Source organism: Gobio gobio (assembly GCF_949357685.1).
Source record: "Gobio gobio genome assembly, chromosome: 11".
Taxonomy (NCBI): domain Eukaryota; kingdom Metazoa; phylum Chordata; class Actinopteri; order Cypriniformes; family Gobionidae; genus Gobio; species Gobio gobio.
Genome location: NC_137104.1, coordinates 3,752,597 through 3,776,635, shown reverse-complemented (window position 1 = coordinate 3,776,635; position 24,039 = coordinate 3,752,597). Strand labels below are relative to the sequence as shown.

Genomic DNA, 24,039 nt, shown 5'->3' with positions numbered 1-24,039 from the left:
CCTTCCTTCCTTCCTTCATTCTTTCAATCCTTCAATCATTCATTCATTCCTTCATTCATTCCTTCAATCCTTCCTTCATTCCTTCAATCCTTCCTTCCTTCATTCTTTCAATCCTTCCTTCAATCATTCATTCATTCCTTCATTCATTCCTTCAATCCTTCCTTCCTTCCTTCCTTCCTTCCTTCCTTCCTTCCTTCATTCTTTCAATCCTTCAATCATTCATTCATTCCTTCATTCATTCCTTCAATCCTTCATTCCTTCCTTCCTTCCTTCATTCTTTCAATCCTTCCTTCAATCATTCATTCATTCCTTCATTCATTCCTTCAATCCTTCCTTCAATCCTTCCTTCATTCCTTCAATCCTTCCTTCATTCCTTCAATCCTTCCTTCCTTCCTTCAATCATTCATTCCTTCAATCCTTCCTTCAATCCTTCCCTCATTCCTTCAATCTTTCCTTCCTTCCTTCCATCATTCATTCCTTCAATCCTTCCTTCCTTCCTTCAATCATTCATTCCTTCAATCCTTCCTTCCTTCAATCATTCATTCAATCCTTCCTTCAATCATTCATTCCTTCAATCCTTCCTTCAATCATTCATTCATTCCTTCATTCATTCCTTCAATCCTTCCTTCCTTCCTTCCTTCCTTCCTTCCTTCCTTCCTTCCTTCCTTCCTTCCTTCCTTCCTTCCTTCCTTCCTTCCTTCCTTCCTTCCTTCCTTCCTTCCTTCCTTCCTTCCTTCCTTCCTTCCTTCCTTCCTTCCTTCCTTCCTTCCTTCAATCATTCATTCCTTCCTTCCTTCAATCCTTCCTTCAATCATTCATTCCTTCAATCCTTCCCTCATTCCTTCCTTCCTTCCTTCCTTCCTTCCTTCCTTCCTTCCTTCCTTCCTTCCTTCCTTCCTTCCTTCCTTCCTTCCTTCCTTCCTTCCTTCCTTCCTTCCTTCCTTCCTTCCTTCCTTCCTTCCTTCCTTCCTTCCTTCCTTCCTTCCTTCCTTCCTTCCTTCAATCATTCATTCCTTCAATCCTTCCTTCCTTCAATCCTTCCTTCAATCATTCATTCCTTCAATCCTTCCCTCATTCCTTCCTTCCTTCCTTCCTTCCTTCCTTCCTTCCTTCCTTCCTTCCTTCCTTCCTTCCTTCCTTCCTTCCTTCCTTCCTTCCTTCCTTCCTTCCTTCCTTCCTTCCTTCCTTCCTAATTGTATTTTATTTTTATTTTATTTACATTATTTAAGTTTTTTTATTCTATTTGTATTATTCTATTGTAAATATTTAATGTATTATTATTTTATAGTATTGTTTTATTTCTTCATTATTTTATGTTGTTATAAAATTGTTTCTAATTTTATTATTTTTATTTGATTTTTTCCTTATTTCATGTTATTTCATTAAATGTTTTTATCATCATTATCATCAGTTTTTTATTCTATTATTAATATTTTATTTTATTTTTTATTATTATTATTTTATTTTTGTTTTATTTTGTTATAATATTTTTTTATTTTTAATTTTTTATTTATTTAAATATTATTTAAATGTATTTTTTTTTCATTTCATTTTATTTCATGTTATTTTTTATTCTATTCTCATTATATAATTTTTTACTATTTCATTTTATTTTTATTCTATAGTTTTATTTAGTTATTTAATTTTTTCAGTATTTTGTTATTTTATTTTTTATTCTATATTAATTAATATATGTATTTTTATTTTTTCATTTTATTTTTATACAATATATAATTTTATTTTTTCATTATTTTTAATTTAATTAAATGTTTTAATCTATTTTTATTTTATGTTTTATTCTTGTAGTTTTTTCAACGGTCCCTAGTCCTAACAGCCAGTCCTAATTTTTTTATAATTTTAATTACAAAGTTTGTCAAAATCACTGAAAGTCGTAGTCTAGTGAAGTTTTTTTTATTTCAATCTGATTATATATATTTTAAGAAACCAAAAAAAATTGCAACTGACCTGAGTATGATGCATTGAAAAAAAATTTGATATGGATAAATTTGAGATTTCCATAATTACTAATCATTTTGTGCTGCACAGGTGAAAGACATGATGATTCTGAAACAGATGATGATAGAATTTTCAGTTTAAAGCCAAAGTTTGATGTTTTTCCTGACAATTCAATGGCGATGTTAGTCCACTGTGGTCAATGTTTTGGGAAAGTGAGTCCTGAATTAGAGAAGTTGTGATGTCACCTGAGAGAGAGAGACGGCGGATTAGCCAAAGGTCACAGCTTTTATAATGAAGGCCTGCGTTTCGTTTTATTCGACTAAGACGTGTTTCACAAAACTTCTAGCGCTTTGATCAGCCTGTACAATAAGCATGCATGAACTGGTATCTGAGCCTCAGTTCTCCGTCGCTCTCTTGTATCCGATCTCTTTTTAATCAGCTCAGACCTCAGAGACTCATTTGTGCTTCTCACAGTTTTTGGGTTCTGTTGAAAAAAAACAGCAATTTTTGGTGCAGTGGTGCTAGCACATCATCCAGCTGTCACTCAGAGAGTGTGAAACGGCACATTTGAACAAACCTGAATTTTAATAAGTCCGCGTTTGATCAAAAACTCTTCCCTCTGCGCACATTATCGAGGGCGGCTGCTTTGATCTCGCCCAGAGTTGATGAGGTAAGAAGAGAATCAGATGAAATGAGAATCAGAGGAAGCACAGTTTTTCCCTTTTTCTGATTGTCTTCTGCTGAAGATCGTGTTTATCTAGTATTTCATACTATTGTGCACGATAGCACTGCTTAAAGGGTTAATTCTGCCATTATTTACTCACCCTCGTGTCCTTTCAACCCTGAATGACTTTCCTTTCCTCTCTGGAACACAATTTTTTTTTTATTGATTTATATTTATTTATTTATTTTGGCCATATAATGAAAATCAATGGAATCCAAAGTGGGTTTTTTGTGCCCATTGACTTTCATTGTATGGACAAAAACAGCAGGCAAATCAGTGTTATCTCTTTCATATCTGAGCTTGGCTTCTCCCAAGTTTATTTTTCTCCATTCCTGATGGAGTTTTGGTTCTTTGCCACAGTCGCCTCTGGCTTTGTCTTGCTCAGTTTGGGACACTAAATATTCAACTATATTACTGATCAGCTCATTTCAATTATCAAAGTCATAATTAAAGTAATAATGTTGAAAATATGATTTTAAAAGTCATAATAGTGAGAAGTCGAAAACACGACATGCTAAGTCATAAGTATAAGGTAAAATGTTGAAAATATGATTTTAAAAGTCATAGTGAAATAAAAAGTTGAAAATACGACATGCGAAGTCATAATTATGAGGTTAAATGTTGAAAATATGATTTTAAATGTCCTCATTATTAGATAAAAAGTCAAAAATATGATTTTAAGTCATAATAGTGAGATGAGTCGAAAATACGACATGCTAAGTCATAAGTATAAGGTAAAATGTTGAAAATATGATTTTAAATGTCCTCATTATTAGAAAAAGTCAAAAATATGAATTTAAAAGTCGTAATAGTGAGATAAAAAGTCGAAAATACGACATGCTAAGTCATAAGTATAAGGTAAAATGTTGAAAATATGATTTTAAATGTCCTCATTATTAGAAAAAGTCAAAAATATGAATTTAAGTCGTAATAGCATGTCGTATTTTCGACTTTTTATCTCACTATTACGACTTTTAAATTCATATTTTTGACTTTTTATCTAATAATGAGGACATTTAAAATCATATTTTCAACATTTAACCTCATAATTATGACTTCGCATGTCGTATTTTCAACTTTTTATTTCACTATGACTTTTAAAATCATATTTTCAACATTTTACCTTATACTTATGACTTAGCATGTCGTATTTTTGACTTTTTATCTCACTAAGTCATAAGTATAAGGTAAAATGTTGAAAATATGATTTTAAAAGTCATAGTGAAATAAAAAGTTGAAAATACGACATGCGAAGTCATAATTATGAGGTTAAATGTTGAAAATATGATTTTAAATGTCCTCATTATTAGATAAAAAGTCAAAAATATGATTTTAAGTCATAATAGTGAGATAAGTCGAAAATACGACATGCTAAGTCATAAGTATAAGGTAAAATGTTGAAAATATGATTTTAAATGTCCTCATTATTAGAAAAAGTCAAAAATATGAATTTAAAAGTCGTAATAGTGAGATAAAAAGTCGAAAAAACGACATGCTAAGTCATAAGTATAAGGTAAAATGTTGAAAATATGATTTTAAATGTCCTCATTATTAGAAAAAGTCAAAAATATGAATTTAAAAGTCGTAGTAGTGAGATAAAAAGTCGAAAATACGACATGCTAAGTCATAAGTATAAGGTAAAATGTTGAAAATATGATTTTAAAAGTCATAGTGAAATAAAAAGTCGAAAATACGACATGCTAAGTCATAAGTATAAGGTAAAATGTTGAAAATATGATTTTAAATGTCCTCATTATTAGAAAAAGTCAAAAATATGAATTTAAAAGTCGTAATAGTGAGATAAAAAGTCGAAAATACGACATGCTAAGTCATAAGTATAAGGTAAAATGTTGAAAATATGATTTTAAAAGTCATAGTGAAATAAAAAGTTGAAAATACGACATGCGAAGTCATAATTATGAGGTTAAATGTTGAAAATATGATTTTAAATGTCCTCATTATTAGATTAAAAGTCAAAAATATGATTTTAAGTCATAATAGTGAGATAAGTCGAAAATACGACATGCTAAGTCATAAGTATAAGGTAAAATGTTGAAAATATGATTTTAAATGTCCTCATTATTAGAAAAAGTCAAAAATATGAATTTAAAAGTCGTAATAGTGAGATAAAAAGTCGAAAATACGACATGCTAAGTCATAAGTATAAGGTAAAATGTTGAAAATATGATTTTAAATGTCCTCATTATTAGAAAAAGTCAAAAATATGAATTTAAAAGTCGTAGTAGTGAGATAAAAAGTCGAAAATACGACATGCTAAGTCATAAGTATAAGGTAAAATGTTGAAAATATGATTTTAAAAGTCATAGTGAAATAAAAAGTCGAAAATACGACATGCTAAGTCATAAGTATAAGGTAAAATGTTGAAAATATGATTTTAAATGTCCTCATTATTAGAAAAAGTCAAAAATATGAATTTAAAAGTCGTAATAGTGAGATAAAAAGTCGAAAATACGACATGCTAAGTCATAAGTATAAGGTAAAATGTTGAAAATATGATTTTAAAAGTCATAGTGAAATAAAAAGTTGAAAATACGACATGCGAAGTCATAATTATGAGGTTAAATGTTGAAAATATGATTTTAAATGTCCTCATTATTAGATAAAAAGTCAAAAATATGATTTTAAGTCATAATAGTGAGATAAGTCGAAAATACGACATGCTAAGTCATAAGTATAAGGTAAAATGTTGAAAATATGATTTTAAATGTCCTCATTATTAGAAAAAGTCAAAAATATGAATTTAAAAGTCGTAATAGTGAGATAAAAAGTCGAAAATACGACATGCTAAGTCATAAGTATAAGGTAAAATGTTGAAAATATGATTTTAAATGTCCTCATTATTAGAAAAAGTCAAAAATATGAATTTAAAAGTCGTAGTAGTGAGATAAAAAGTCGAAAATACGACATGCTAAGTCATAAGTATAAGGTAAAATGTTGAAAATATGATTTTAAAAGTCATAGTGAAATAAAAAGTTGAAAATACGACATGCTAAGTCATAAGTATAAGGTAAAATGTTGAAAATATGATTTTAAATGTCCTCATTATTAGAAAAAGTCAAAAATATGAATTTAAAAGTCGTAGTAGTGAGATAAAAAGTCGAAAATACGACATGCTAAGTCATAAGTATAAGGTAAAATGTTGAAAATATGATTTTAAATGTCCTCATTATTAGAAAAAGTCAAAAATATGAATTTAAAAGTCGTAATAGTGAGATAAAAAGTCGAAAATACGACATGCTAAGTCATAAGTATAAGGTAAAATGTTGAAAATATGATTTTAAAAGTCATAGTGAAATAAAAAGTTGAAAATACGACATGCGAAGTCATAATTATGAGGTTAAATGTTGAAAATATGATTTTAAATGTCCTCATTATTAGATAAAAAGTCAAAAATATGATTTTAAGTCATAATAGTGAGATAAGTCGAAAATACGACATGCTAAGTCATAAGTATAAGGTAAAATGTTGAAAATATGATTTTAAATGTCCTCATTATTAGAAAAAGTCAAAAATATGAATTTAAAAGTCGTAGTAGTGAGATAAAAAGTCGAAAATACGACATGCTAAGGCATAAGTATAAGGTAAAATGTTGAAAATATGATTTTAAATGTCCTCATTATTAGAAAAAGTCAAAAATATGATTTTAAAAGTCGTAGTAGTGAGATAAAAAGTCGAAAATACGACATGCTAAGTCATAAGTATAAGGTAAAATGTTGAAAATATGATTTTAAAAGTCATAGTGAAATAAAAAGTTGAAAATACGACATGCGAAGTCATAATTATGAGGTTAAATGTTGAAAATATGATTTTAAATGTCCTCATTATTAGATAAAAAGTTAAAAATATGATTTTAAGTCATAATAGTGAGATAAGTCGAAAATACGACATGCTAAGTCATAAGTATAAGGTAAAATGTTGAAAATATGATTTTAAATGTCCTCATTATTAGAAAAAGTCAAAAATATGAATTTAAAAGTCGTAGTAGTGAGATAAAAAGTCGAAAATACGACATGCTAAGTCATAAGTATAAGGTAAAATGTTGAAAATATGATTTTAAATGTCCTCATTATTAGAAAAAGTCAAAAATATGATTTTAAAAGTCGTAGTAGTGAGATAAAAAGTCGAAAATACGACATGCTAAGTCATAAGTATAAGGTAAAATGTTGAAAATATGATTTTAAAAGTCATAGTGAAATAAAAAGTTGAAAATACGACATGCGAAGTCATAATTATGAGGTTAAATGTTGAAAATATGATTTTAAATGTCCTCATTATTAGATAAAAAGTTAAAAATATGATTTTAAGTCATTGTGAGATGAGCAGTTGAAATTAGGACTTTAAGACTTTAAGAAAATATGCATCGTTACAACCGTCTAAAACATATTACTATATAAACATGGTAAAGTAAACATTGGGAATGTTTATGAAGTAATGCTGAGGAATAATCATAAATGTGTGTTATTGATTGATTGAGCCGCTCTGAAGCGATGTCGGGTGAGCCTGTAGAAGCTCAACAACTCCGTGTTTTTCCGCCGTTACATCTCAAATGTGCTCATCTGTGACACAGGACATCAGTTCTGACTGGATCTCTTCCCTAATCGTCCCTCACTAACATTTTCCTCTCGTTTTTATTCATTGACGAAAATGACTGTAGATTTTCCTCATAGTTTTTGTCATCCAACATTAGTTTTTTAGTTATCGTCTCGTTTTCGTCAGTGCAAAAAGGTCGATCATGGAAATGATTTGTCTACGAAATGAACACTAAGCCAGTGCAGTGTTGACAGAACCGGCTAATATGGTCACACTTCCCGATTCTAGTAAGAACTTGAGTGTTTTGCACCAGCTGGGGTTTGTTTATTAAGCGAGCAGGGCAACCACCCAGTACAGCATTACAATAATCTAGCCTTGAGCTCATGAATGCACTTTAATTGATTTTATGATTAATTTTAATGAAATTGTATGAACTAAACAGCTGGTAAACATACTTTATCAGTAGACAAAAATTAAAATGACCCAATAAACGAAAGTATTATGCAATCATTTAAAGGGTTAGTTCACCCAAAAATGAAAATTCTGTCATTAATTCCTCACCCTCATGTCGTTGGACACCCGTCAGACCTCCGTTCATCTTCAGACACAAATGAAGATATTTTAGTGTAAAGCTGATGCTGAGAAAGGCTTCAGATAGGCCTCCATTGGCATTCAGTACATTTACACTCACAAGACCCATAAAAGGCACTTAAAACGTCGTTACAAAGTCCATCTCACCACAGTGGCTCTACAATAATTTTACAAAGCGATGACAATAGTTTTTGTGCGCAAAAAAAAATCTAAATAACGACTTTGTTCAACCTCTTCTTGTCTTCCGTGTGTGTCTCCACGACGCATACGCGAGAATATGAAGCAGATCCGGCGTTCGAGAATCCATGAAATACACACTTTAACCCCATTTTGAGAACTACGCCGAGACCTAAAGCCGATCAATGTAGAATTCAACAGCTTAGACACGCGCGTCTTCCTCTGCTTGTAAACAAATCGCTTCTGGGTCATGCGTCGTGGAGGCACACACACGGAAGACAAGAACAAGTTGGATAAAGTCGTTATTTTGATTTTTTTTTTGCGCACAAAAACTATTGTCGTCGCTTCGTAAAATTATTGTAGAGCCACTGTGGTGAGATGGACTTTGTAACAACGTTTTTAGTGCCTTTTATGGGTCTTGAGAGTGTAAATGTACTGAATGCCAATGGAGGCCTATCTGAAGCCTTTTGGACCAGCTGGAGTTTATTTATTAAGCGAGCAGGGCAACCACCCAGTAGAGCATTACAATAATCTAGCCTTGAGGTCATGAACGCATTAACTAACTGTTCAGCATTTTGCATTGAGAGCATGTGCCGTAATTTAGATATATTTTTAAGATGGTAGAAAGCAGTTTTACAGATGCTAGAAACGTGGCTTTCAAACGAAAGATTGGTATCAAAGAGCACACCCAGGTTCCTCACTGACGACGAGGACTTGACAGAACAGCCATCAAGTGTTAGACAGTATTCTAGGTTACTACTTGTGGAGCTTTTTTGTCCAATAATTCCTTTAATTTGTTCCAAAAATTCATTTTTTTCTGAAATGAGTTGCAGGAAATTACCAGTCATCCAATGTTTTATATCAGCTATGCATTCCGTTAATCTTGTGAATTGGTAAGTTTCTTTAGGGCGTGAAGAAATATAGAGCTGAGTATCGTCAGCATAACAGTGAAAACTAACGCCATGCTTCCTAATGATATCTCCCAGTGGTAGCATGTACAGGGTGAAGAGTAGCGGTCCTAGCACTGAGCCTTGTGGTACTCCATACTGAACTTGCGATCGGTGTGACATATCTTCATTTACTACTACAAACTGATAACGGTCGCATAGGTATGATTTAAACCATGATAATGCAATTCCACTAATACCTACATAATTGTCGAGTCTATTCAAAAGAATGTTGTGGTCGATAGTATCAAATGCAGCGCCAAGATCGAGTAACACTAATAGAGAGATACAGCCACAATCGGATGATAAGAGTAAATCATTTGTAACTCTGACGAGAGCAGTCTCAGTGCTATGATACGGTCTAAATCCTGACTGGAAATCCTCACAGATGCCATTTCTTTCTAAAAAGGAACATAATTGTGAAGACACTGCCTTTTCAAGTATTTTTGACAGAAAGGGTAGATTTGAGATTGGCCTATAATTGACTAAATCTGTAGGATCAAGTTGCGGTTTTTTAATAAGTGGTTTAATAATAGCCAACTTAAAAGTTTTCGGTACATATCCTAATGACAAAGATGAATTAATGATATTAAGAAGAGGATCTATGACCTCTGGTAGCATCTCTTTTAATAGCCTAGTCGGTATAGGGTCGAGCATACATGTTGTTGATTTTGATGATTTAACGAGTTTAGCCAATTCTTCTTCTCCTATAGCAGTGAGTGAGTGTAATTTTTCCTCAGTGACACTACAATACTCTGTCTGATGTGATGCTGTAGTAGACGGCTGCATGGTTAAAATGTTCTTCCTAATATTATCAATCTTACATGTGAAGAAGTTCATAAAGTCATTACTGCTGTGCTGTTTACAATCATCAGAAGTTGAAGCTTTATTTTTGGTTAATTTAGCCACTGTATCGAATAAATACCTCGGGTTGTGTTTGTTTTCTTCCAAGAGAGTCCAGAAATAAGCAGATCTATCAGTTTTTACAGCCTTTCTGTATGTGATCATGTGCTCTTTCCACGAATTACGAAATACCTCTAATTTTGTTTTCTTCCAGCTGCACTCCATTTTTCTGGCTGCTGTTAAGAAAAACAAAAGTAAAACAGACAGATTCACACTACATAAATATAAAAGTACAAATCATGCGGAGTTGATTTGATTTATCAGTCACTTGCGGAGTTGAGAATTTTAATGGCATTTAGAAGGAAAGACCTCATAAACACGTTTTTGTTTGCTAGAGAGGTTCTGTACCGCCTTTTCACCGATTTCAAGAGCTCAAATTGACTAAAGAGAGGGTGAGAGCTTTTTGCAATAACTCTGTCTGACGCACCCACCGCTAGCCTAGCTTATGGACACAGAATGTAGCGTATATCCCGTCCGAATGATGGCCAAACTTTACTGATGGTTTATTATGTCCTTTTTCACTCCAGAACATCATCGTAAGAGCTGAACAAACAAAGCATAAGAAGTGCACATTAACGTCTCATTCACAAACTCTCTCTCTCTGTTGCATAACCATTAACATACACAGCAAATTACACAAAATCACTCACAACTAACAGTAAACACACACACACAGAGCTTATGCCTTTTCGGGGGTGCAGTTAATAACTGGTAAACTTTGTATATGCAAAACAACTCCGATAAACTGTGTGCAAGCTCTTCCTTTCACTATAATACCCATCAAAATAGGAGTAGGACAGATAATGTAGACCTTAAACATATCTAAAATTAAATTAATTTACATATAACAGGGCTCGACATTAACGCTTGTCCGCTTGTCCGGGACAAGTGGATTTTTTGAAGGGGCAAGTGAAAGAGAATTTTACTTGCCCGACGGACAAGTATCCTGATAAAACGTCATTAACAAAAATAACTAGGGAATCACCCAAATGCAAGAATGATTCTGCATTCATTACTGTAAGTGGCGATTGACAGTGAATGATAATAATGTATAATGAACTGACGGTAACGTTGCACTGTTGACGCTCGCGCAGCCTCTCGAGGAGAAATCGAAACATGTGCGCCGCTCACACAGAGAAACTCAGTTACACACTGCCGTAAAAATGTAGAAATGTGGTTTATTTATATTTATAACATGATACAGTTGCAACGTCACATTACCAAGAGTGCTGTTTTCCTGAATAACATCACGACTGAAAAGGACACTGATTTCACTTGACAGTTCCATAAACAATTATTAACATTAAGTCACTTACATTTTGATGCAATATTGTGTTTTTGTTCTATTTCAGCAGCGAAAATAGTTCCAAAAGATCACAGCAGAACGAGTGTCACAGCAACAGCGCGTTAGTGAATGATTCAGCGTTTGAATGAATCGATAGAATCAAAGATTCAATGAACTATTCGTAAACGACCGCCTCATTCCTGAATGAATCAGCGTTTGAACGAATCGACTCAATGACTCACTCATTCAGACGGTCACATGCTGCCACCTACTGGTGGTTTACTTTCATCTTTCCAACATTTCTTATTTGTATATTCAAGAAATATTTAAAACAATCTCATAACATTATTTAATGCAGTTGTATTTTTTCAGTGTAAATTATTTAATTTGATTGGTAACAGCCAGTGTCGTCTTCTAATTTAATTTATTGATCCAATTTAAGAATATAAAAGGAAAGCTGAAGCATTGCCTATATTTAATAAGATTAGGGGAAAATGCCCTTTATAAAAGGTAAAAATATCACAAATATGCATATGTCAAAGCTGATTGAACACTGGTGAGAATATTGCTTCAGAACAAATTTTATTTACAACACACACACATTTTTTTTTTTTTTTTTCCGGACAAGCACATTTTTTACCCGGACAAGTGAATGACAGATTTACTTGTCCGAAGGACAAGCATGTGAACAAGCTTAATGTCGAGCCCTGTATAACCAGTTTAATATTGAGAGGCACTGAAATGTAGACCTTCGTGTTTTTGACCTACAGTGTTACATGGCGTGAGAACAGTTAGTTATTTCGGTTTGTATGTTAGCAGGGACTTTAATCGTAACTTAACGAGAGTTTGACAAACAGAAAATCCTCTCAGGATCCCTGGAGTCAGTGTTACAGAACCTCAGGCACGACATTTGAGCAGTTTTGTAGCATAAACACCATCAAACCGATGAGAGCTTCGGATTTTCCAATGTTTCTCTAAGGCGCTGAAACCTAAAGATGTCCGAGTTCCGGTCCCAGCGCAACTGATACTCAACTGCTATTGGCTCATCTGCGTTCGAGGGGAGGGGCTTACCGAAAGGTCAATTCTTTCCCACCGGCTGTGAGGTGAAGACCACATGTCCCGAGATTCTGCGCTCAAACGTGGCATCATCAAACTACGCCTTTGTTTTGAATAGGCGACCTCTAGCGGATGGAAAACTTACATAGTGCAGCTTTAAATAGTCCAAAATTTTCTGTATTTTGTTTTGTTGTTTGTGATAGTTTTGCCCCTGACAGCAACAAGTAGAGAGTTCGTTTTATATAGTAGGCCAACTAAGGCCATATAATTAGCGTATTTAAAGGTGCACTATGTAATTTTTTTTTAGTAAAATATCCAAAAACCACTAGGCCAGTGTTATATATTTTGTTTAGTTGAGTACTTACAATATCCCAAATATTTACATAGTGTTGGCCCAGATCTGACACTATGTTGCTGTCAGGGGTGTATATACACTACCATTCAAAAATTGGGGTCAGTAAGATTTATTGTATTCAGCAATACCAAGGTTGCATTAAATTGATTAAAAGTGACAGTAAAGGCAATTCAAATTTTAGAAAATATTTGTATTTTAAATAAATGCTGGTGAACTTTCCATTCAAAGAATCTTGAAAAAATGTTTCCTCAAAAATTAAAAGCAGCACAACAGTTTTCAACAGTGATAATAATCATATTTTTGAGCTTCAAATGATTCTGAAGGGTCATGTGACACTGAAGACTGAATTAATGATGATAAATTCAGCTTTGATCACAGGAATAAATTACACTTTACTATATATATTCACATAGAGAACAGCTGATTTAAATAGGGATAAATAAAGTGAAACTGAAGTGTGCACAGCAGTGGAGCCTGGAATCACTGTGATCATGAAATACAGTGCAAGATGTCACACAAATATATATATGAAATTATACAAATTATAATGAGAACACGAGTGTAAATTCTCTGTGCTTTAGTTCCCCGTGTATCCGCTGTTAAAGGAAATCCACGAGAGTTACATCAAGTTCACACTCGTGCCCTTTTCTGCAGATTTTTTCTGCATGTTGTCTATATCTGATTAATCTCATATAGGACGTGTTTGGTTGAGTTTATTAACCAGCTAGCAAAGCGCTGCCATTACCAACCAGTGATCATTCACTGTTTCAGCTCAAATGCAGTGCCCGACATTATCAACTCTGGGTTATTTGAGATGGTCATATTGCTATTCTTTTTCAAAATCATTGATATTAATAATGCAGCAGTGGTAGCCTATATTCTCATGTTTTTTAACAGTAGACCTCAGTTGTTTCTCATTATGGCTTTCGAAAATGCACAGTGATATAATTACTTTGATCATGAAAATAAAACTGGCAACTTTCATATTCAAGTAGCCTATGGAAAGTGTCATACATGAAAATAAATATATAATTTGCTAGTTAGTTCACATGCATTATTTTACACACAGGTAATCAAAAGTTTGAAATAATTAAAACTTTTTAAAATGTTTTTGAAAGAAGAAGGCTGAATTTATTTGATCAAAAATACAGTAAAACCACAAATATTAAGAAATATTAATACAATTTCCAATAGGCCTAGTTGTTTTCTATGAGAATGTTTTGTAAAATGTAATTTATTTCTGTAAAAGCTGACTTTTCAGCATCATTACTTCAGTAAGTGTCACATGATCCTTCAGAAATCATTTTAATATGCTGTATTTTTCATATAATTTTTAAACTCTTTTCCACTCTTTGAGCTCTATTCCATAAAATTACAGATTACATACTATAACCACTAGAAAGACACCCTAAAACAGTCCACATTCTGCACTACTTCTAGACCATAGCATTGTATATGGTCTGATTTTATGGTAGGTATTGAACTTAATGATAATACTTAATGATTCAAGTTAACAGTGTATGGAAAAGAGAAATCAAAATTTGTATTAAAAAAAAAAAACTATTTGCCATGTGCACCAGGAAAGACAAATTATAACCTGAAGAAGTATGCCAGTCATTCAGTATGATAAGCATTTCAATAAAACAATATAATTCATTTTTGTTGTATAAATAGCTTCAGTGTTTAAAATTGCCCTGTGTATAATGAGCTGGTGGGTTTATGGTGAGGTGTGTTGCAGACCGGGTGTGATCGGCCGCTTTGTGCCAGAAAGTCCAGGGCCACTTTTTTGCCCCAGTCCACCCCTGGTCGTGGCCAAAGCCGATTGGAAAGACCGCTATTCGCCAGCTTCTTTGTTTACGAGTAGCATGCAGAACCGCCACAACTCTGCCGTCATTGTTAAAGGAACACGCCAACCTTTAGTGAGTTTATCTTATTCACCATATCCCCCAGAGTTAGATTAGATTCTCTTCTCAGTGCCGTAACTCTGTCTGACACACCCACCGCTAGCCTAGCTTAGCACAAAGACTGGAGGTAAATGGCTCCAGCTAGCCTTGCTTAGCACAAAGACTGGAGGTAAATGGCTCCAGCTAGCCGACTACTCAATAAGTGACAAAATAACGGCAACATTTTCCTATTTACATGTTGTGATGTGTATAACTAACAGTATAACAGTAACTCTCACACACACTCTTGCACTCTCACACACAAAATAACTCTCACACAGCGCTCTCTGTGTAAGCCGGTTGTCACGTTGGTTATGTTGACAGAAGTTAGCTTATTTTCAGGTGCTGTGTAATATCATTGCGCCGCTGCACTCATGGGACGGCTCAAAGCTCTTGATTATTACACAGGAATGAGAGAATAGTTCCAGGCCGTATCGTCCTAGAAAATCACTACTTTTCATTTTCCGTCTGTATTTTATTTTGTCACTTATTGTGCAGTCGGCTAGCTGGAGCCGTTTACCTCCAGTCTTTGTGCTAAGCTAGGCTAGCTGGAGCCGTTTACCTCCAGTCTTTGTGCTAAGCTAGGCTAGCTGGAGCCGTTTACCTCCAGTCTTTGTGCTAAGCTAGGCTAGCTGGAGCCGTTTACCTCCAGTCTTTGTGCTAAGCTAGACTAGCTGGAGCCGTTTATCTCCAGTCTTTGTGCTAAGCTAGACTAGCTGGAGCCGTTTACCTCCAGTCTTTGTGCTAAGCTAGGCTAGCTGGAGCCGTTTATCTCCAGTCTTTGTGCTAAGCTAGACTAGCTGGAGCCGTTTACCTCCAGTCTTTGTGCTAAGCTAGGCTAGCTGGAGCCGTTTACCTCCAGTCTTTGTGCTAAGCTAGGCTAGCTGGAGCCGTTTACCTCCAGTCTTTGTGCTAAGCTAGGCTAGCTGGAGCCGTTTACCTCCAGTCTTTGTGCTAAGCTAGGCTAGCTGGAGCCGTTTACCTCCAGTCTTTGTGCTAAGCTAGGCTAGCTGGAGCCGTTTACCTCCAGTCTTTGTGCTAAGCTAGGCTAGCTGGAGCCGTTTACCTCCAGTCTTTGTGCTAAGCTAGGCTAGCTGGAGCCGTTTACCTCCAGTCTTTGTGCTAAGCTAGGCTAGCTGGAGCCGTTTACCTCCAGTCTCTGTGCTAAGCTAGGCTAGCTGGAGCCGTTTACCTCCAGTCTTTGTGCTAAGCTAGGCTAGCGGTGGGTGCGTCAGACAGAGTTATGGCACGGAGATGAGAATGGGTTGTATGGACTTAACAATGGATGGATAAAGTGACAAAAAGTCGCCGTGTTCCTTTAAACCCACCGACTCTATACTCAACGTGATTGGCCTGACTAGAGTTTGGTTTTTCCAGCTCGCAAGCCAACGGAAAGTTGCTAGACGACCCTGGCTGCAAATTACATCATCATCTGCTACTGCTAGGGTGCGTCTAGATTTCTAGGCTAGTTTCTCTGTGCGCTAGTTCGTGTATCAGCGTTGTGGTTAAAGGAAGCGCGCATTAAAAATGTGTTTCCCTTTCAAACCATAGCCTGTAAAAACGGTCAAGTTCACGTGCGCATTCGTGTCCTTTTGTGCAGGTGTAAGTTGTAATAAGCATATACATACCTGCCAACTTTTGTCTGGGGAGATCAAAATTATGCCGCACACACAGCCACAAAAGTTGGTGGCTCAGATATCAGAGAACTGGAATGAATTTGAGGTTGTACTCATGTATACCCTGCATTCTGGTGGTTTGTGGGGAGGCCCAAAGCCGTTGATATGGGCAGCTACTGGAGATGGACAATACTGGTTACATTCTGTGAAGCAGACACAGCTGAAGGTCCACCCCCAGGAAATGTTGGATTCAGTAGATATGATTTCCTGTATTCTAGTGGATTTTGGTAGCCTGGATGCCAGCCGAACTTAGCCCCGCCCACAACATTTTTACTCGGGCAGTTCGGTCTGGACTTTCTCCGTAGAGAAGTAATTATGCCTGAACAGAAACTGTTCGGACCAATGAAATTGTCAGGGTGGGCTTTAGACGATGATGGACAGATGATAAACAGTAACGTAATCATCCACGTCATCAAAGAGCGCTTGGGTTCAATTTGCTCTAATCCTAAATGGAGAACTTGTTGTATATGCATTCACCTTCACTATTTCTCTCAGAAATGATGATGGTGTTGGTAAGTACTCTGTGTATCCTTAAATTCTTTTTTTACAACACCGGCAAAGATCGTTTACACTCATCTTTTTCTTCTATCGTTAGGCTACTTATTCCAGCGTGCAGGTACAGGGTTGCCAAGTGTTTACAACAAAACCGCCCAATTGCTAACGTTCCTCAAAACTAGCCAAAAACAAGCCCAATAGCTTTCCAGGGGCGGTTCTCCAAGAAAAAGGGCATTTGGGGGGTAAAATATGTGTTATTTTGGCAGGGCTGGCAGCTAAAAATCGCATTCCTGGGTCTGTATATCACATGATTGGGGACGCTTTAACCCGCGGACTTGGCAACACAGTGCAGTTGAGTTCTGTTGACATTTGACAACTAATGTTATGCGTCGCTCCGTTGCTCTGATTGGTTGTAGGTCTATCCAATTGAGGTCTTTCCTGGTTCGGTTGAAACACGCCCCATAATCACAGCCCAACAGAGCAGAATCAGACTCATTTTCTGACTAGAACTGAGTATGACGACGTCAGGCTAGGATTTTGGGGTGGTCAGGTGATGTGCAAAACCTGAACTTATTCTGATTCATGTTCGGTATCATTGCCTTCTAGACTTGAGCTAAACATTCAACCAGAAAACTATTGTTGTGCCTAAATGACTGCCACAATAAAGCCGTATTCATAGACCAGTGTTTAATGTTGATTAAGGTAGGTAGGTTGATTGAAATTTTGGTATTAAACAAATTCTTAACTGAAACCTAGCCTATGTTATGAATAATTGCATTCTTAAGAGCACTTAATGATTTATGTTCAGCCAAAAACAACACAAGATTAGATTAGTTATTCTTCATTCAAAGCCTCCCACCACATGGCCCATCAGAAACAAATAAAGAGCAACAAATAAAGTGCTTAAACAGTATACTAGAATATTCTACATAATCATATTTAAAATAAATGTATAATTTATCATTTTCCCTATTCTTTAATTTTTTTTAAATTCAGTTATGTGATGTTGATCATTTTATAAAGCTTTTTTATATATAAAACGGTTGCTAGACAGGATGATTTTTTGAGAATTTAAGCTTATAAATAATACCTATAATGATTAGGCCAACTTAAAACTTGGTTTGAATAAATAGGCTATATTGATGTTTATTAAACACATAAGCTAATTTATTATTAATTTTTTAATTGATTTATTTTGATGGCTGATTGGTTTATGATTTATTTCCAATTAACTTGTTTAAAATGAGTTCACTGCTTTCATTGGCGTGAGTGTGTGTGAAAACTGGCGAAAGCGTGAGAGTTGGCAGCTCTGCATAAATCTGGTTAATCTCACATAGGATGCGTTTGGTTGAGTTTATTAATCCGCAAAGCTCAGTTTATTCACAGTTTCAGCTCAAATGCAGTGCCTGATTAATATTTACTGGGTCATTCGAGACGGTCATTTTAGTTTTTAATAGGGCTGGGCAAAAAAAAAATTGATTTTCCGATAATCGTTTTTTAAAATGTGGTCGATTAAAAATCGATTCTCAAGGCCAAGAATCTTTTTTTTCGGGGGTTTCCAGTCGATCCTGCCCGGTATGGCATATATGCTTGTCGTTAAGATAAAATCGAATGGCAATCACATCTAAGGAAGGCACGCAAATAACAGAGATAGTGATGAAATATAATGCATCACCTGGGGCATGAATCAAAGCTCAGACGCCCCTGGAGGAAAAAGCCTCCATAAAAACGGACAGAGTCTGAATGACGGTCGGCTAAATCGCAAGAAATGCTTTGAAAATTGCTGGAAATCATCCAATATCCTTTTTATGTTTTTGAATAAGTGTATCAAACTATCCATAAAAACAAAATTGTATTTAACATAATAGTATGCATTTGAAATCTAGAGATGGGTTCTGTTTTAATGTAGGCCTACCCAAGTGTACCTAAAATAGAAAGAGTTTAATATACAGGTTTGTGGCTCTTAATTTATTTTTAATTACCCATTCTCGCGCATGCGTCGTGGAGACGCACACGGAAGACAAGAACAAGTTGGATAAAGTCGTTATTTTGATTTTTTTTGCGCACAAAAACTATTGTCGTCGCATCGTAAGATTATTGTAGAGTCACTGTGGTGAGATGGACTTTGTAACGACGTTTTTAGTGCCTTTTATGGGTCTTGTGAGTGTAAATGTACTGAATGCCAATGGAGGCCTATCTGAAGCCTTTCTCAGCATCAGCTTTACACTAAAATATCTTCATTTGTGTCTGAAGATGAACGGAGGTCTGACGGGTGTCCAACGACATGAGGGTGAGGAATTAATGACAGAATTTACATTTTTGGGTGAACTAACCCTTTAAGACCTAGAACAGAATACTTCAGTGAATTTATGACTTTTTAAGGCCTAAAATTTAGATTTTGAAATTCTAGACTTTAAGACCCTGCATTGGAACAAGCTGAAGCTATTCCCACAATAGAACAAGGTGGAGATGATGAATGCATTGGCCCAGTGGAAGTATCTGTTCATTTTTAAACGGCTGGACTGTGGCTATATAGGGATGCAGACGGTCAGCAGCTCATACACGACTACAGCATCTCAACAGTTCCTACACTCACTACACCATCAGTGTGTATGGGATGGAGGAAACCAGTGCATGATGGTGTGTTTGGCCAGAGAACCTCTCGCTGTTCAACAGCAGCTGTCGTACAGTCAAAGCCTCTTCACATTTATTCAGTTTGGTTGCAGGTTTTCTAGAACATGCATCCTTTACTGACCTTATAGCTCTGCACACAGACATCATAACATTTGTGACATAAACTGTGTTAATGCTGTGTTTGGTCATTCTACACACTGTGCTGTAACACGTCTGTAAGTTCAGCTGCATATGATCTGCTCGATAACTCACACATGATTATTTCTGTTTTTATCACAGAAACTCAAACAGAAGAATCAACAGCTGAAGATGATTATGGACCAGCTCAGAAACCTCATCTGGGAGATCAACTCCATGCTGGCTGTTAGGAGCTGAAACACACACACACACACACACACACACACACACACCCCCCACCCCCATCCCCCCACACACACACATTCACTTACACACACAGTCACAAACTCACTCTCCCACACACACACACACAAACATTCTCTCTCACACACACACAAACATTATCTCTCTCTTTCTCACACACACACACACAGTCACAAACTCACTCTCCCCCCCCCCCCACACACACACACACACACACTCACTCACTCACTCACACACACACACACACACACACACACACACACACACTCACTCACTCACTCACTCACTCACACACAGTCACAAACTCACTCTCCCCCCCTCACTCACTCACTCACTCACACACACACACACACACACACTCACTCACTCACTCACTCACTCACACACACTCACACAGACACAGACACAGACACACACACACACACACACACACACACACACACACACACACACACTCACACTCACACTCACACTCACACTCACACTCACACTCACACTCACACTCACACTCACACTCACACACACACACTCACACACACACACACACACACACACACACACACACACACACACACACACACACACACACACACACTCACTCACTCACTCACTCACTCACACACAGTCACAAACTCACTCTCCCCCCCTCACTCACTCACTCACTCACTCACTCACTCACACACACACACACACACACACACACACACTCACTCACTCACTCACTCACTCACTCACTCACTCTCACACACACAGACACAGACACAGACACACACACACACACAGACACACACACACACACACACACACACACACACACACACACACACACACACACACACACACACACACACACACACACACACACACTCACTCACTCACTCACTCACTCACTCACTCACTCACTCACTCACTCACTCACTCACTCACTCACTCACTCACTCACTCACTCACTCACTCACTCACTCACTCACTCACTCACTCACTCACTCACTCACTCACTCACTCACACACACACAGTCACAAACTCACTCTCCCCCCCTCACTCACTCACTCACTCACTCACTCTCCCCCCCTCACTCACTCACTCACTCACTCACTCACTCACACACTCACACACTCACTCAGTCACAAACTCACTCTCCCCCCCACACACACACACACACACACACACTCGCTCACTCACTCACTCACTCTACCACACACACACACACACACACACACACACACACACACACACACACACACACACACACACACACACATTCACACACACACACTCTCTCTCTCTCACACTCACACTCGCTCACAAACACGCACTCAAACTCAGACTTACACAATCTCTCACACACTAAATCACAAACTCTCTCTCTCTCTCTCACACACACACACACACACACACACACACACACAGTCAGTGTTATGGTGTGTTCAAGTCCTGGGAAGTTCGTATGTACGAGTTGTGTTTGTGGCGTCAGGTGGAGTAAGATGGTGGTGTTCCTTCTCTTAATTAAATACAGCGAGGTTTGAACCCTCTAGAAAATGAAGAATGCATCAGGTGTTTTGCTTTATGTTTTTAATATTAAGCCGCTGCTCTTTATCATTACATATTTTGTTAAATTACAATGCAGGCAATCAGCTTATGTTGTTGTAAATAAAAAAGCCTGACAATGTCACCGACGCCCACGACTTCCCACTGGTATTTACGCCTGTGGTTCAACTCGTAAATACGATCTTTCCGTCATGGCTTGAAGAACGCACCGATAATCAGAGTTGGCCGTTCTCAGAGGAAGACAGATGCAGAAACGAGCAGCCAGCCACAAAATTGAGAGTAGGTAGGAAGTGAGCTGGAGAAACTCTACATTCATAACACACGCTTGAAAAGGCATTTGCTTCAGCCGCCGCGGATTCAATTTTCGACCTGATGAACATTAGGAGATCTGAGCGCTCTGCTCATTCACTCAGATGTGCTTTCAAATCAACCTTTTACGCAAGTATAGGCCTCATATTTTGCATGAGCGATGGCTCCTATTTACTTTTAAACTGTATTTCTTAATCATAACATGCAGAGAAGTACAGTGTGAAACATTGCATAGCCTATTAGTGTTAATATACACTATATTGCCACAAGTTTTGGGACGCCTGCCTTTACATGAACTTTAATCCATAGGGTTTAATATGGAGTTTGCAGCTCTAACAGCTTCAGCTCTTCTGGCTTTCCTCAAGGTTTAGGAGTGTGTTTATGGGGAATCTTCTAGAAGGCCTGGCTCTCAGTCTCCGCTCTAATTCAGCCCAAAGCTGTTCTATCGGGTTGAGGACAGGACTCAAGTTCCTCGACACCAAACTCGCTCGTCCATGTCTTTATGGAGACGCTTTGTGCACTGGTGCATGCTGGGACAGGAAGGGGCCGTCCCCAAACTGTTCCCACAAAGTTGGGAGTGTGAAATTGTCCAAAATGTCTTGGTGAAGCATTAAGAGTTCCTTTCACTGGAACTAAGGGGCCAACCCCACCCTCCCCATAATCCCCCCTCCACCAAACATTACACTTGGCGCAATGCAGTCCTGTTTGCAACCGCCAAACCCAGACTCGTCTATGGGAATGTCAGAGAGAAGCGTGATTGGTCACTCAGAGAACACGTATCCACTGCTCTAGAGTCCAGTGGCGGCGCACTTTACCCCACTGCATCCCACGCTTTGCATTGCACTTGGTGATGTAAGGCTTGGATGAGCGGCTCGGCCATGGAAACCCATTCCCTGAAGCTCTACACACTGTTCTTGAGCTCATCTGAAGGCCACAGAAGTCTGGAGGTCTGGAGCTCTTGACTCTGTGACCCTCAGCATGCGCTGACCCCACTCTGTGATTTCACTTCGTGGCTGAGTTGTTCCCAATTGCTTCCACTTTGTTATAACACCACTAACAGTTGAGCGTGGAATATTTAGTATTTTCACTAATTGACTATCACACGCTTGAGCTCCTGAGAGCGGCCCATTCTCTCACTAATGTGTGTAGAAGCGAACACACACACACACACACACTCCTGAGAGCGGCCCATTCTCTCACTAATGTGTGTAGAAGCGTCTGCAGGCCTAGAGCTTGAGTTATACACCTGTGGCCATGAAGGAATTGAACACCTGAACTCAGTGATTTCGAAGGGCGTCCCAATACTTTTGCCAATATAGTGTATCTACATAAAAACTAATGCATTCTCGACTGCCTCCTTTTTGTAATGTGCTGGAATGGGAAACAAAAGTACAGAAATGAAAGCAGAAACAATGCACAGCTGTAACTACACAATCAATAGTGATGAATTCAAGCATGTATGGTTCAATATGCACTGTAAAAAGTGAAATTGCGCTATTATGATTTAAATAAAAACAGTGAACTTTCATTTCAGTGTCCGCTTATCAATCGAAACAATAACACGCAAGTCACATCATTATAGCATCAAATATGACTTTATTCATTTTCTTATAAATCATTCATACAAAATTGGCATTTTGCAATTTCTTTATTACCTCTATAAAAAAAGTCATCTGTTAATTACTGGGATGACGGGTCAGGACAGGAGGGAGCAAAACAAACCGATCTGAAGAAGAAGAAGAACCCAAAACAAACTCATAAATACTCTAAAGTGGTCATGCAAGTCTGGAACTGTATTTAGTGTCAGCAGAAGACCGTTTCAACTCAAGTCGCTCGAATCAAAAGGCACAATCAGGGAGAGATCAGAGATGTACGCATGACTCCTTATTGCTAAATCACAGAATGTGATGAAAGTATGCAGAGAAAGTGGGTTAAAAGTAGTATGCAGAATTAGGACTCCAGATGTGTATCTGTGAAAAGCACACAATTGCATGAGTTTAAATTTGCCAAGATTCTTTGGTGATCTTGCGTGTGTGTCGTTGTAGCAGCAGCATTCAACCGGCCAATGTCAAATGAATGGCTTTGTCACGTTAAGCTGGGTAATTCAAATAACACTGGCACCAATGCAAACACCGATCAGTGTGTCGTCCGCACACATGCTGCGCACTGACAAGGGCCTTGGGCCGATCTGGACGATGTTGGGCCAATCGCAAGCCCCGATGACAGGGTTGGCAAGGGCGTAGAGACAGGGTGGGATGCACATATTAATCGAAACAGACATTTGATGCGCTCAGCTGGCCCATCTCAGACGACGCGTACATAATCATGATAAGTCACGCTTATGAAGAAGCCAGGCGTTCATTCTGTGATATGGCATTGTAACAAAACGCTGGTTTGCTGAACTTAAAACTCTTCCAGATGTGGGCCATTCGTGTTCAAACTAAAGATAAGCCTTGATGTATTACGCATTATAAATAACTGTAACCAAAGTTAAAATGCACTGTAAT

At 37.2% G+C, this 24,039-nt stretch overlaps 2 protein-coding genes across 2 annotated transcripts in view; both read left to right on the top strand.

Annotated features, from left to right (window-relative positions):
* Positions 1 to 19,700, top strand: part of med30 (mediator complex subunit 30) — a 297,825-nt gene extending 278,125 nt beyond the window's left edge. The window contains exon 5 of the mRNA XM_079829153.1: positions 19,573 to 19,700. Within this exon, the coding sequence (XP_079685279.1) occupies positions 19,573 to 19,668 (96 nt within the window). The 3' untranslated portion in view covers positions 19,669 to 19,700. The remainder of the gene's footprint in view (positions 1 to 19,572) is intronic.
* The window catches only part of vps28 (VPS28 subunit of ESCRT-I), a 968,134-nt gene that overhangs the window by 439,404 nt on the left and 504,691 nt on the right, over positions 1 to 24,039 (top strand). The window lies entirely within an intron of this gene.